At 39.0% G+C, this 13,047-nt stretch overlaps 1 protein-coding gene across 2 annotated transcripts; it reads right to left on the bottom strand.

Moving 5' to 3' along the window:
* Positions 1–269: 269 nt before the first annotated feature.
* On the bottom strand, positions 270–11,627 carry g6pd (glucose-6-phosphate dehydrogenase). Of its 2 annotated transcripts, XM_087833690.1 has the most exons (15): positions 11,466–11,624; positions 10,203–10,249; positions 10,012–10,083; positions 9,406–9,524; positions 6,446–6,483; positions 6,243–6,351; positions 5,657–5,874; positions 4,779–4,937; positions 4,190–4,315; positions 3,641–3,734; positions 3,374–3,560; positions 3,057–3,292; positions 1,862–1,938; positions 1,603–1,695; positions 270–1,280 (listed from the first exon to the last, which is right to left on the bottom strand). In XM_087833690.1, exons 4-15 carry the CDS (start codon positions 9,517–9,519, stop codon positions 1,190–1,192), a joined length of 1,542 nt encoding a protein of 513 aa, XP_087689816.1. In that variant the 5' UTR covers positions 9,520–9,524; positions 10,012–10,083; positions 10,203–10,249; positions 11,466–11,624; the 3' UTR covers positions 270–1,189. The 2 variants fall into 2 exon arrangements, with proteins under 2 accessions (XP_087689816.1, XP_006796576.1); XM_006796513.3 differs by lacking the exon at positions 10,203–10,249 and having other exon boundaries at positions 11,466–11,627.
* Between the last annotated feature and the right edge of the window lie 1,420 nt (positions 11,628–13,047).

Raw genomic sequence — 13,047 nt, 5'->3', positions numbered from 1 at the left:
ATTCTTTACAAATCCTACCATGTGAATTCATGGATTTTGTTTTCACATTCTGTCTCTCACAGTTGAAGTGTACCTCTGGTGCAAATTACTGACCTCTGTCATCATTTTAAGTGGGGGAACTTGCACAATCGGTGGCTGACTAAATACTTTTTTGCCCCACTGTATGTATGATTTGTTCTTCCAGTAAGCCTCCTCTCCCCTCTCCACGTGCATTTTAGAAATTCTGATTTCTGTGGCCGGTAGGATGAGAAGGCAAAACACAACACGATAACAAGCAAAACTAGTTTATTACAACTTGAAATGTAGCTAGCTTTACATGAGTGTGTGGTATACAATGCATCAAAACAGACATTCACTGCTGACCTGTGGTACACGCCACTGTCGTCTGGATTTTGAAATATGGAATCAATGTCAGCAACTTAAATAAATCTGGAAAAATGTAAACAAAAAGGGAATGAAGCTCAAAGTGCAGAAACTAAAAAGGAGCCTGCTTTGCTCGTCCGTGAAGACAGTTAAGACTCGCAGTATAAACGCTTTGAAGAAAATCGCCTCGTGGAAACTAATCTGTTTATTTTTAAAACCACCATGATGTCCTTGGTCCCACACAGAGGAGGCGAAAAACAGCAGCAAAAGTAGAAATGCAAACAATGCAATCAAAAGCAGAATGGCATTAAAATCGTGGTGATTTAAGAGCGACAGCTAGCGGACATTTGCTCCTATTCTTCATTTTCTGTGTCCGTTGGTTGACACTATGTGGACAACACTTAGCTTGCAGCATTTTGTTCTTGTGGTTTGGATATTTGATCTAATCACTGAAGACAGGAATAAGGAGTTCCACTTAGCAGAATAATTTGTTCCCAAAAATCCTTGATCATTCTGTTTTTTCACAGACTCAATCCCATCTCTAATTAAAGCTGAAAACTGCTGTGAATGTATTAAAACTACCACCGTAACTGTGGTACAAGCCCATGAAAACACAATCAACTCACAAATGTCTGGTGAAAGTTTGACCAGGCCTTATGGAATAACTACAATACCTGAGATTTTCTGTCTTTGCGCCATGATGGATCCACATCGTGGAAAAGCCTCGTTTCTCAAAGATGATCCTGTACTGGAAAATATCTAACCACTCGCCCTACTGCACCCCTCCTACCATCCTACCTCTACTCATCCCTCATATCATCGCAATTCAAAGTCTGTGAGGGTTCACCCATTTGTAAGTGCCTTCGTAACGAAATCCAACTTTCTGCACGAGGTCATCTGCTTCTTGAGGGCCACGGCTAAAAAGGAGGGGGGGAAAATTTTTTAAAAAAATAAGCAATTACATTAAAAACAAAGACTTTAATTTGATTACATGTAAACTTTCCGTGTAATTTCATTATGCAAGTACAATGTAAAAGCTTACACTTAACGGAATCTCTTCATATTAAATATCAAACATGGTTTCCTTAATGATTTACTATTTTAATACTTTGATTTCATATATTTCAGCTGCATTTTACACACAATTATTTCTTCATGTTTGCTGAGGCTAAAGAATCTTTTTTTGAATGTGGTATGATTTTCCTCTTCCAAGTGAGAGCTGAGTAAAACCTTTCCTACCTTCCATATTTGTAAGGAATTGGCTTCGGCTTCTCTTTCTCTATTTGATGAAGGAGAGGAGTGAAGATCCTCCATGCTTCCCTCAGTTCATCACTGCAGACAACAATTCAACATGCAGAAGTAGGTCAAACAGAGGTGCAAGGTTTTCACTACTCAGCACCTGATAGCAAAAAGAGGCCCCTCTGGCTCCATCTAGTGATGGAGATTTTAGATTACAAGCAGTGACTTTAGAGAAGAGTGGAGAAGGAAAAGTACAGACCTGCGTACAAAGTGCATTTGGCTCCCGCAGAAGACATCCAGGATGAGACGCTCATAAGCATCGGGAAGCTTCACGTCCTAAAAGAAAAATACCATATTAACAGCTTTGTTAGAGACCTGTTTTTTTTTATTTTTGTACAACTACCGCTGAAGCTCTAAAACGGGGTGAAACTCTTAATCAGTCTTTGAAGTCAGTGTTAAATATGTGCTAGATTCTTCTTTATATTATCTTGTAACACCCCAAAATACTCAAAGTTAGAGCAGGGCGATACGACCAAAAATATTTATCACGATATACATTTGAAAATTTGCGATAACTGACGATATAGTTGACACTAGACAAAATACTTTATAACTCCACAACTTTATTAGTGCGCAAAGAAAAAAAAAAAAAAAAAGCCATTGTATTTTCACTTAAACAAGCAGCTGTTTTTTTATGTGCATTAAAGTTATATAAAAATTTAACAGTGCAAATGCAAATTCCTTGCTGACAGTTTAACCAAAAGGCATTGCCAGTGGAAATTGGCTGACATCCTCAGCATAACCATGTATAATATCCACTAAACTTAAAGAGATTATACACACACACACACACAATACGGTAATACTATGTTGAAGCACAGTACGTGTCTCTCCGCGAGGCTCCTGCCTACGACATTTGACAGATTTTTGAGCGCCGTGTACCACATAAAATTGTTTCGAGGTCAGGAAACACAACCAGAATTCATACATAACGCACACGGGATTATAAGGAGCACTGTCAATTTTCAGAAAAATCAAAGGATTGATTTTAAGTGTGCCGTATTTTCCAAAAAACACGGTAATAACGACGGCCCGCTAGCATGCTCTACCAAAAATAGTGTTTTGTATCTGCCGAAAGCTAAACCAGTTCCACACCACTGAAGTTGCAGCATTTTTACAAACCAATTCTGGTTCATCTGTTTCATTCAACGATCCGCTTTCGCCCTTCTCATTCTCCGTAACCGCCATGCTTTTTCCGCCATGTGCGTATGAAAACAAAGGCACTGCGCATGTGTGTTTTACCCATATTCTATCGCGATATTTCATTTTCTTATCGTTGCCCAACATTATACTGGTATTACCGTGAACGATATGATATGGCCCAGCCCTACTCAAAGTTGATCTCAGAGTTGATCTCAGAGTGTGGCAATTAAATAAATAAAACTTGAGCCTGCCTTGTATCTGCTCTTGTAGGTGAGATCCAGCTCTGTTTCTTCCGGGCTGAAGTACACGCCAGGTTTCTTGCTCATCATCTTGGCATACACAGCCTCGTTGGGCTGCACGCGTACCACAAGCTCATTCCTGCGACACTGACTTCCAAAAATGTCTCCGGGGACGTCGGTGAACTGCAGCCGCACCTCGGCCTTTCTCTCATTCAGTGCTTTGCCACAGCGAAGGATGAAAGGAACGCCTGAGGAGAAACATTTTCATGAGCACAGGAGAATGTTTAAAACGCCTTTTTGTTTTTTTCTTATCAAATAAGCGCCTTTACCGTCCCAGCGTTCATTGTGTACGTAGAGCACAGTGGTGGCAAAAGTGGCTTGAGTTGATCCTTTAGGTACTGTGGGATCATCCAGGTAACCCAGTTTGGCATCTCCTTCACCCTCTGGATCCCCCACGTACTGACCCAGCACAACATCCGACATGGATGGTGGAGCAATACACTTCAGCACCTTCACCTAACAAAGTTATAAGACCAGACACACCTCATTTAATACACAGAACACAAGTATTTGGTTTCTGCCTGGCGACTTTGTACCTTTTCATCCCTGACATCGTCAGAGCTGGTGGAAGCTGGTTTCTCCATGGCAACTAGGGAGAGCATCTGGAGCAAATGGTTCTGCATGACATCTCTGATTATGAATGAAAGAACAGGTGGTCACATTAAAGACGCAGAAAACTGTTACAAAATGAATTCAAATTATAACTGATCATGTGTTGGTTTTGATGTGCTAGTAAAACTGGTTAAATCTATTAACATTCTCCCTGCAGTGAGCTCTTAATGTACAAATGGAAAAAAAAAAAAAAAAAAAAAAAAAACCACAACTGCACTTTAACTCACTAGTGTGGTAACATTTCTTTTGGGTGCCCCCCACAACTGAATTATTGTTAACATTCAAGGTAATCTGCTTAGAATAAAAAAAATCAGCTAAATAGAAGTCTGTGGGTAACCTTGTTAAATAATTGTGATCACTTATTTTCTAAAATAAGTGTAACATTTGCCTTAAAGCAGCCCTCATATAATTCTGCTTATTCACAGTACTTTAAAAAGCATTAAACTTTATGATTGAAGTATTTTTCTCCTCACCGGATGATGCCAAAATCATCAAAGTAGCCTCCTCGACCTTGGGTGCCAAAGGGTTCCTTAAAGGTGAGGACGACACAGGCCACGCTGTCCCTGTTCCAGATCGGCCCAAAGATTCGGTTTCCAAACCTGCAGAGAACAGTATATTCGTCCTCAGCAACAGCAGAGCAACAGCACAGCTGTTCATGACAACATGCATAAACATTTATCTTTGGTTTTGTTCTTGGTTAGCCCCCACTTTCTATTCATGGTGCAAGATTTTCATAGTGGCTCTTTTAAACCACAGGCCAGCTGAAAATGAAGTGTTGCATAATTAACTTACTATCAAGAGCACATTATTTTTACGATGAAAATTTAAATTTAAAAAAAAAAAAAAAAGTCTTCTTCTTCATACTTGAATAACGATGCTAAAAAGAAATGTTTTTTGATGAAGCCCCAGACATTGGATTTCTCCACGAGGCTCTGTTCTGCTACACCTGCTGTAAACTGTAATAAAGCCACTTGCTTTCACATTTACAACAATCAAAAGTGTCACATATTAAAAAAAAAAAAAAAAAAAAAAAAAAATGCTACTATATTTCGGGTTTCCTACCTGAGCACCATGAGGTTCTGCACCATTTCTTTGCCCAGATAGTGATCTATACGATAGATCTGGTCTTCAGTGAAGAGGGACGAGAGGTGAGTGGACAGCTCCTCAGAGCTCTGAAGGTCATGACCAAATGGCTTCTCCACAATCACCCTGTTCCAGCCCCTAAATAACGAGGGGGGGGGAGGGGGGGGGGGGGGGCACGAACAAATAGTTTAAACCTTGAACTACAGCTGCAACTAATCATTTCATTCATGACTGATATGCAGACAATGAAAGAAAATAATCAAGTGACCATTTAAAACGTCTATAAAAATATTGTGAAATAACTTCAGAGTCCCGGATGATATCTTCAAATGTCCCCCTTTTTTTTTTTTTTTTTTTTTTTTTTAAATAGTCCATACAGAAAATTTTTAAATATTATGACAGAACAAGTAAATCCCAACTGCAAGTAGTACGTTTTCACCAGTATTTCTTTACAAATGTACATACTAGTTACAGATAATTCAAAGTCTAAATGTTTTGAGTTTACTGAACCACAAAACTGTTGCTAGCAGAACAGGTAATGGAAATTTTATTACAGTATTATTGAAGCTACTACTACTCCTACTACTCCAAAATTGCAATGGAGGTTTGCCATGATGTCTCGCATTTCATTTCTCAGTGTGAGATTCTGGAGTTAATTTACAAATTCCTACACCACAGATAAACACCTCAGACTTTTAGGCGACATTCCACTCATATCAGATGAATGCAAAGAATCCACTGCATCAAACTCCACTCACATGAAATGGATTTACAGTCAGATACAGCAGGTAGCACAAGAAAAAAAATTAAACAAGCTGTGTGGCACATAGACATCAGAGACAGGAATGTGTACTGACTTTGTGCTCATGCAGTGGTGCTTAATGTTCTTGGTAACATCGTGGTAGACGGTGGGTGGCAGGGCCAAGTAGAAGAGCCTGTTTGCCCCAGGGCCTCCTGGAAGAGACTCGATGTGTGTGTTGAGTTTGGAGAAAGAATCCCCATCTACGTATTTCCCACTGACGTACGTGTTCCTGCCGAAGAAGGCCGACAACCTGTCTACTTCTGTGTCTGCCACCTGTGCCAGAGAGGAAAAACCTTTACTGATGTATGGAAAACACATTGTTGATAATATCTTTCACAAAAAATGCACCGTGTTCTGAGATCTAGCAAAGTTAAATGAGATTTAACTCAAGACCCTCCTACACAATTTGAATCACTATTATTTTGTGTGATGCTGCTATAACTCACATCGCTATCAAATAGTTTTAATTTAGAACAGAAAAAAGCCAACAAACTAAGATGGTGTTTTTAATTTATTTGCATTTTTCTAATACTCGTTTTGAGGATATGATTTCACTATAACAATCTGATCTGACCTTCTTTCTTCCCATTAAATAAATGAATAATCTGTTTGAGCACTACATCTCAAGTGTCCATGTTTACCTTCAGGTATGGCATGCAAGCAGTCCGGATGGCATCAACTGTCAGGGCAGAGCGAGCAAAGCCCACGAAGTACGTCTGCTCAGGTAGTAGGCCATCTCTGAACAACCACCTGGGAGAGAACAGAGGAACACATGGTTCACTATAACCCACCTCTGAGCCTACAATCCAGATTAAAGTAGTATCTTTAATGAGAATGTACTCACCATAAGGTTGGGTAGATTTTTTTCTTAGCCAGATCCCCCTATTGGAGCAAACACACACAAATATGATCCACTTTAAAGTTTACGGCCTTGTGTTTGGCTGTGTTTAGTGTCCTAATTGTGTTGTACTATTGTACTAAGTATGACTTTGCAATGGCAATAAACAGTCATCTTATATTATCTCACCTTCAAAATACAGGCTACAAGCACAGTCACATGAAGTCAGTGTACTGTTTATTTAGGCTAGTAACTTCAGTGAGCATTAGTCATTTTCCAAGCACACAAATGTCTAAAGATGCTGCAGTGCAAACCGGTTACACTGTGCTGCTACAGGTAAGTAGGCGGCTTTGGCTTATTTAAGAATTGCACAACCTCAGTAATCCCAGTGGAAACAAATGCCAACCACCAGGAGACAACACTGCCCTGCTGCTTATGGAAATCTTACTGAATAACCTGCTGCTTTAGTGGCTTAAACATAGTGGTCCAACCTGTCTGCTAGATAAAGGCTAATGCCTTGTAATCACTATAAAACACAATAGAGGCTCTGAAATCAGTTATAACCCAAATAAAAGTACAACTTTTATTGCCTTTTAACCTCAGAGTAACCAAACGGTCATAGCAGAACATTAGAAGCCAACTTAATTAGAAATGTAATTGCCAATGCTGGTGTCAAACTCATTTTAGTTTAGGGGGACATAAATTGATCTCAAATGGGTTGGACCAGTAAAAGCGCCACAGAAAAGTGCAAAGTGTAGATTTCTTAAAAACTGAAACTTTGCTTCTTAAAAGTGTGCCAGATATTAAAACAGTGCTTCTTGTTAAATTATTATTCTTATTTTGTGAGCAATCGTAATAAAAACACATTTCAACAATGTCTGCTTTCCTGCCCATTACATGTACATTAAAGTTTACAAAGTACAGCAAGCAGAAAGGCATAAAACAGTGACAAAGAAGTACTTTTCTATCTTTAACTGAGATTTTGGTTCCTGTGTAGTAAAGCTGGCATCACCGAGAGTGGAAAAACTCCAGAATTTATTGATTTCACTGAAATTCTCAGTGGGCTGGATGGGACTCTTTACTGGAACAATTGTGGACACTGGGCCACCTATTTTACCTAGTGTCCTCAGGTCAATCAGGTCCCACACCTCCAGTCTCACAAACAGCTTATTTCCCTGGGCCATTCAGTTACTGTTAACAAACACCATCCCTCTACACCCCAACTCTGCCCACCCACCTCACCAATCTGAGGCACCTGATGACCTGAGTAACCCTCATCACTCAGGCCACTCACACATGGACTCGATACTTAAACCAAGTCTTTTGCACTACTTCCAAGAACTTGGTTCTCAAATGTGTGCATGTCTCTTGTTTTGTATACATTCTCCTTGATTATACATTGATTATACATTTCTCCTGTATGCCATTTATTCCTGCCATTTTACCATTTAGATTTTATTCCTGCACAGTTAGCATAGAGCACCCATAATTTTGTTGTACATGTACAATGGCATTAAAGTACTATTCTATTCTATGTTTGACACACCTCATTTAAAACACTCACATGGGAGTTCCTTGACTTGTAATCCTGCCACTTTGTACAAAGTTGAATCCATAATATTTATTTAAAATGACAGCAACCCTCTTTACATTTATTAATCAGAGTTTAACCAGATAAAGATATTATCTACTTAAACTACAAAAGCTAGGCAATTATTTTTGGTAAATAAATGTTTGAATATGTGGCATGATCCTTGTTTGAAGGGGAACAGCTACACCTCTTAAAGCGGTATAGTGAAACACAAACATAAAACGAGCACAACCAGAGTGAGGCTAATCACAGCCTAGCCCTGGCCTGCCCTTGTTCCTACATATCACAGTGAAAGGAAAACGCTGACTGTCTGTGACTCTGCAAAAAACAGCCACAGCGCCGCTCTCTCCTACAAAGAGCCACAGTGCAGCAGATAGATGCCACAGCCAGTTAGATGTTCATATATAAAGCAAATGCAGCTATTTTTGTTTTACATTTCATAACAGTGACATCATAACTGACAGTGTCTTTGAAGATGACAATAAAAAGAGATTTATTCTTTAAAAGCATGACTTTACAATTTTAAGGACAAGTGCTTTTTTGTTTTTAATGATAAGTTAAGACTGAAGGACCAGTAGGTAAAAGCACAGAATGATGATAAATCAGAATATTGTGCAACAAGGAAAGAAGGGGAATAAAAGGTTTCTCAATGCTGGAAATGGTTTCATTTCCTGAACACAGCACCTGAGCAGTATAAGGAAATGTTCCACCATGAATAGAGTCATATTTCATTCAGTTGTCTGGCTGGATTTCATTTCACCTTTTAAACTCAGAGTAACCGAGAGTAACAAAAAATAAATAAAAATGTCCATTTAGATTTTGCAGATATTGAAAAATATAGGCAATGCTCATTTTAACAATTAATTCTATGCAAGTGAACTGTTCACAGACCTTCGAGTAAAATAAAAACATCACTGGTGCAATTATTACTTTATATAGACAGAAAATTCCTGCCAATCAATTAAAATGTTCCATTTATAACCTCTCCTCTAATGACAACAAAGAGGAACCTTGCCTGATTCACTGTCTCAGTTTTGAACACTGTCCCAGTTGTGCTTGTTTGCAGAAGCTTTTTGAAATCAGTTTCAACATTTACCTAATCACAGTGGGTGCAATTATTGCAAGTTTTTTTTAGGATTTCAACACACTTTCTTTGAAAATATTGCCAAACACTCTTGGCTAAGTACCCTGCAGTCTAAATGTGCCAAAATAAAAAGGGACAAAGAGATTAGTTATATACTCCTGATAATAGAAGCGTCATTGTTTTTAATTTTGAGTGTGATTCCTCTAGACAATTCACCTCTTTTTTTGATTTCACAAATCTGTTTATTAGTACCCTTTTTAGGTTTTATTCAGGGAGTGATTGAACTCTTACCGATGCGCCCATGATGATGAAGACATGAACATCGGACTGATGAAACTCTTCATCATCATAGAGCTCCTTCCTCAGCTCCCCAAACACCTCAGAGCGAGAGAGAGGGATGTTCATTTTCTCTAAAAAGCAGACATACAAAAAAGGTTAAAAAGTCATTTTACCTGTTAAACCAAGAAAAAGAGCAAATTTCAATTCAATTTCATTTCTATAGCACCAATCGCAGCCAAAGTTGCCTCAAGCTGACAGGAAAAGGGGTCAGGAATTTTTCTGCGCCCTCCAAAGCTACATAACAAGTATCTAGGACACTCAAAATGGTCAATCTCTCCTTCAAACAAATAATGTAAAGAAAAACAATGCAATGAATAGTTTCTTAAAGATTACACATGTGCAAAACTTTCAGCCTTTACAAATAAATACCACAAATAATGTTAATTTGTTTATTTGGTTTTCTTTAACTTCACGCAAACAGCACAAGTCGTTAAAAGAGCAAACTCTTCTAAGATAATTTGTTCCCAATATCTTTAAGAACATCTTCTACTTATTTCTCATATTGCAATCTCAGACCAACTTGGTGATCTTGAGGTTTGGGCTCTTTGGGGGCTTTACCATCTGTTGCAGGGTTCCTTGTTCTTGTGGCTGAGGACGCCTCTCTTTCACTCCTGGTCAGTTGCGGTCGCTCTGCAGAATGAATTTAGGTCTGGTCAGATGGCTCACTTAATGCGTGACGCTTAAGATTTTAAACCTCAAGTTTACACTGGCGCAGAAATGTAAAACTTAACATTTTCATTAATGCTTACATGCTGTACTGCTTTAGCATCATTCTCCTACAGCCACCAGTTCATTTCTGTATAATACAAATTACTTTGGTTAAAGACCACAGCAGCTATCCATATATACATCAACTCTACCTCAGTGAGTATCCAATTTGATGGTCACCTAGACCATTTAATAAATGTCATTCGCCTAATCTTTGCCGCTTGTGTTCGTCCTTCTCTTCAAAATGCTCAAAAGAGCAAATATTATTTTTAATGATAATTTTATTAACAATAAAACCTTTGATTTTGATGGCACCTTTAGTACTGGTGTTTTTCACTCCTTCAGGCATTTTTAAATATAATAAATGCCAGAAGAGTCAGTTCACACAGCTAATACGTGCATTTTTTTTTTTCATTTGTAACACAAAAACTAAAAACAATTAAAAGGAAAAGGTTTAGGAAAAAAACCCACATAAATATCTGATTCTAGTTTCTGAATAAACTGTAATAACTGAAAAGTGAATCCTATTGGGATTGTGACAAAGCAAGACATTTTGGACTCTAAAAAAGGAATCCAAATGAATAGTTTTCGCCCTATAGTTGTTACCAGTCATCAGAGGGCATCTGACTTATAAAACGAGCTAAATGAGGCAAAACCCCTGGCACTAGGCGTTTACTTCCTCGAATATTACTTAACGTTGAAAAACAACGGAAAAGGTACTTCCTGATCGGCTAAGCCTATACAAGTCGGTCCAGTAATTTTAATCACCGACTTCTTCGCTTTCTGCAAGTCGCATTACCATTGACGTACTGACAAACACAAAAACAACAGTGCACGTGTGTGCCTGTCAGATGGAAGCTACTACTCCCAGAAATAGTCTCTCACATAGCAACATACTCTAATGATATTAGTCAAATCCTCCACCAAATCCCGTGTTTAGACTGCTGAACCTTAATGCACAACACCATAATAAAGCCGGATGGCGAATATCTCAGGATGACACCCCAGCAGACAATTTGTTGCTCAACCAGCGTTTTATTTAATGTGCGGTTAGCAGCACTGGTAGGCAGTATGGAAGAGCTCTGATGACACTTTTATTAAACGGAGATACAAAGCGTTTTCCTCGCCTGAGACAAAAGCCTCAACATTATCATCCTCTTATAACAACATAAATTGACAGAACCAACCCCAGCTAGCAAAAAAAAAAAAAGAGCACCTAGCTTTCGCGTAGCTAACACAATGTGCGTTTAAAAAAGCGGCGAAGCTACTACAAGCTAAGCTAATGCGACTGTAATGCTACTTACAAACAGGTCCGTTAAGGATATGATAACCTGGCAGTTAAAACCTGTGAACCCGAGACAAGACGCCACAGCCTTTATGCAACCTCACAGCGACGGCAGCCCTGCTCGGTGGTGCTTATTTCTCTGTCCTGCCTACTTCCCGGTTGAGGTGACAAAGCAGAATTGAGAGATTTTATTGGGTTGGAAGAAACTCACCAGCGCTCGCTCGAGATCCCATCATTGTCGACTCTGGTGACGCCACGCCCATAAGTAGGCGCGTTTAATCGCCACTCCCCTGCACCCCCATCACAATCTGAATGAAACCTTTATATAAATATTAATGACTGCGCAATACTAAGAGCCCATCGGGGCAATAATTGTATTTATAAATACTGTAATTATATGGTTATATAATTTTTTTTTCTCAAACAAAGTTCATGAAAGAAGATGAGAGTGAGAAGAGGACAAATGGAGGAAAGTTAGTGAATCAGGAAACGCAAAAAGGGAGAGTGGAAAGGCGTTCTGTACCAGAAGACATTCTAGAGACTGTGTAGACACTGGAGGTAGAGAGCAATGGACTTCTTAAGCAGAGTATTTAACCTGGAGAATGAGATGATGATGTACCGGTACTGATTGTCAAGAACAAGGGTGATGTGTGAAGCTATAGTAACTATAAAGGATAAAGTTGATGAGTCATACCATGAAGATATAGGAAAGAGTTGAAGCTATGATAAGGACAGAGGTGATGGTCAGTGAGCAGCAATATGGCTTCATGCCAAGAAACAGCACCAACAATGCAATGTTTACTTTGAGAGTGTTGATGAAGAAGTATAAAAAGAGCTGCACAGTGTCTTTGTTGATATAGAAAAAGCATATGATAGGGTGCCAAGAGGGGAACTGTGATAGTGCATGAGGAAGTCAGGAGTGGAAGAGAAGTATTTAAAGGTGGTGCAAGACATGTATGTGAAAAGCAAAACAGTTGCGAGGTGTGTGGTAGGACTGACAGATGAGTTTAAAGTGGGGTGGGAATATATCAGAAATCTGCTTTGAGTCCCTTCTTTTTTGTGGTGATCAGCATTATGATTTTTAATGACAGTAGGGGGCTGGTGCAAGAGAGCCAACTGTTAAGTCTTTGGTTGGAGGGGACTTACATTATAATCAAAATACAGAATATTCACAGACCTTTATTTCAGCAGTCACATGTGCATACATAACTAGTGAAAGAAAGAGCAACTATAATGATTCCCCTTTTTCATTCCGGCCTTATACACTTGTGTAACATTGTGTAACTGTTTTGAAGAAGTGCACAGCACTTGCATTATACTAAAAGTCAAAGTTCAGGTGGAACTAACATGAGGCTCAGCAGTACAAATAATTAAGCCAAGAGGGCATTTACCAAACAGTGACAAAAATCCTTCTTTGTGGTAAGAAAAAAATTTGAGTTACTGTAGTAGGATACCAACACTTAAACACGGTCAACACCACAGCTGATACACATCCTCAAAGAAGAGTCCACACACATAAATCCATGACAAGTCCCTGATGAAGATCCAGCTTTGACTGGCTTGGGCTGATTTGCACAAAGTTAATATCAGAGTTCCTGCAG

Source organism: Neolamprologus brichardi, chromosome 20, assembly GCF_056152115.1.
Source record: "Neolamprologus brichardi isolate AB-2024 chromosome 20, ASM5615211v1, whole genome shotgun sequence".
Lineage (NCBI taxonomy): Eukaryota > Metazoa > Chordata > Actinopteri > Cichliformes > Cichlidae > Neolamprologus > Neolamprologus brichardi.
This window is presented reverse-complemented; position numbering and strand designations above follow the sequence as displayed.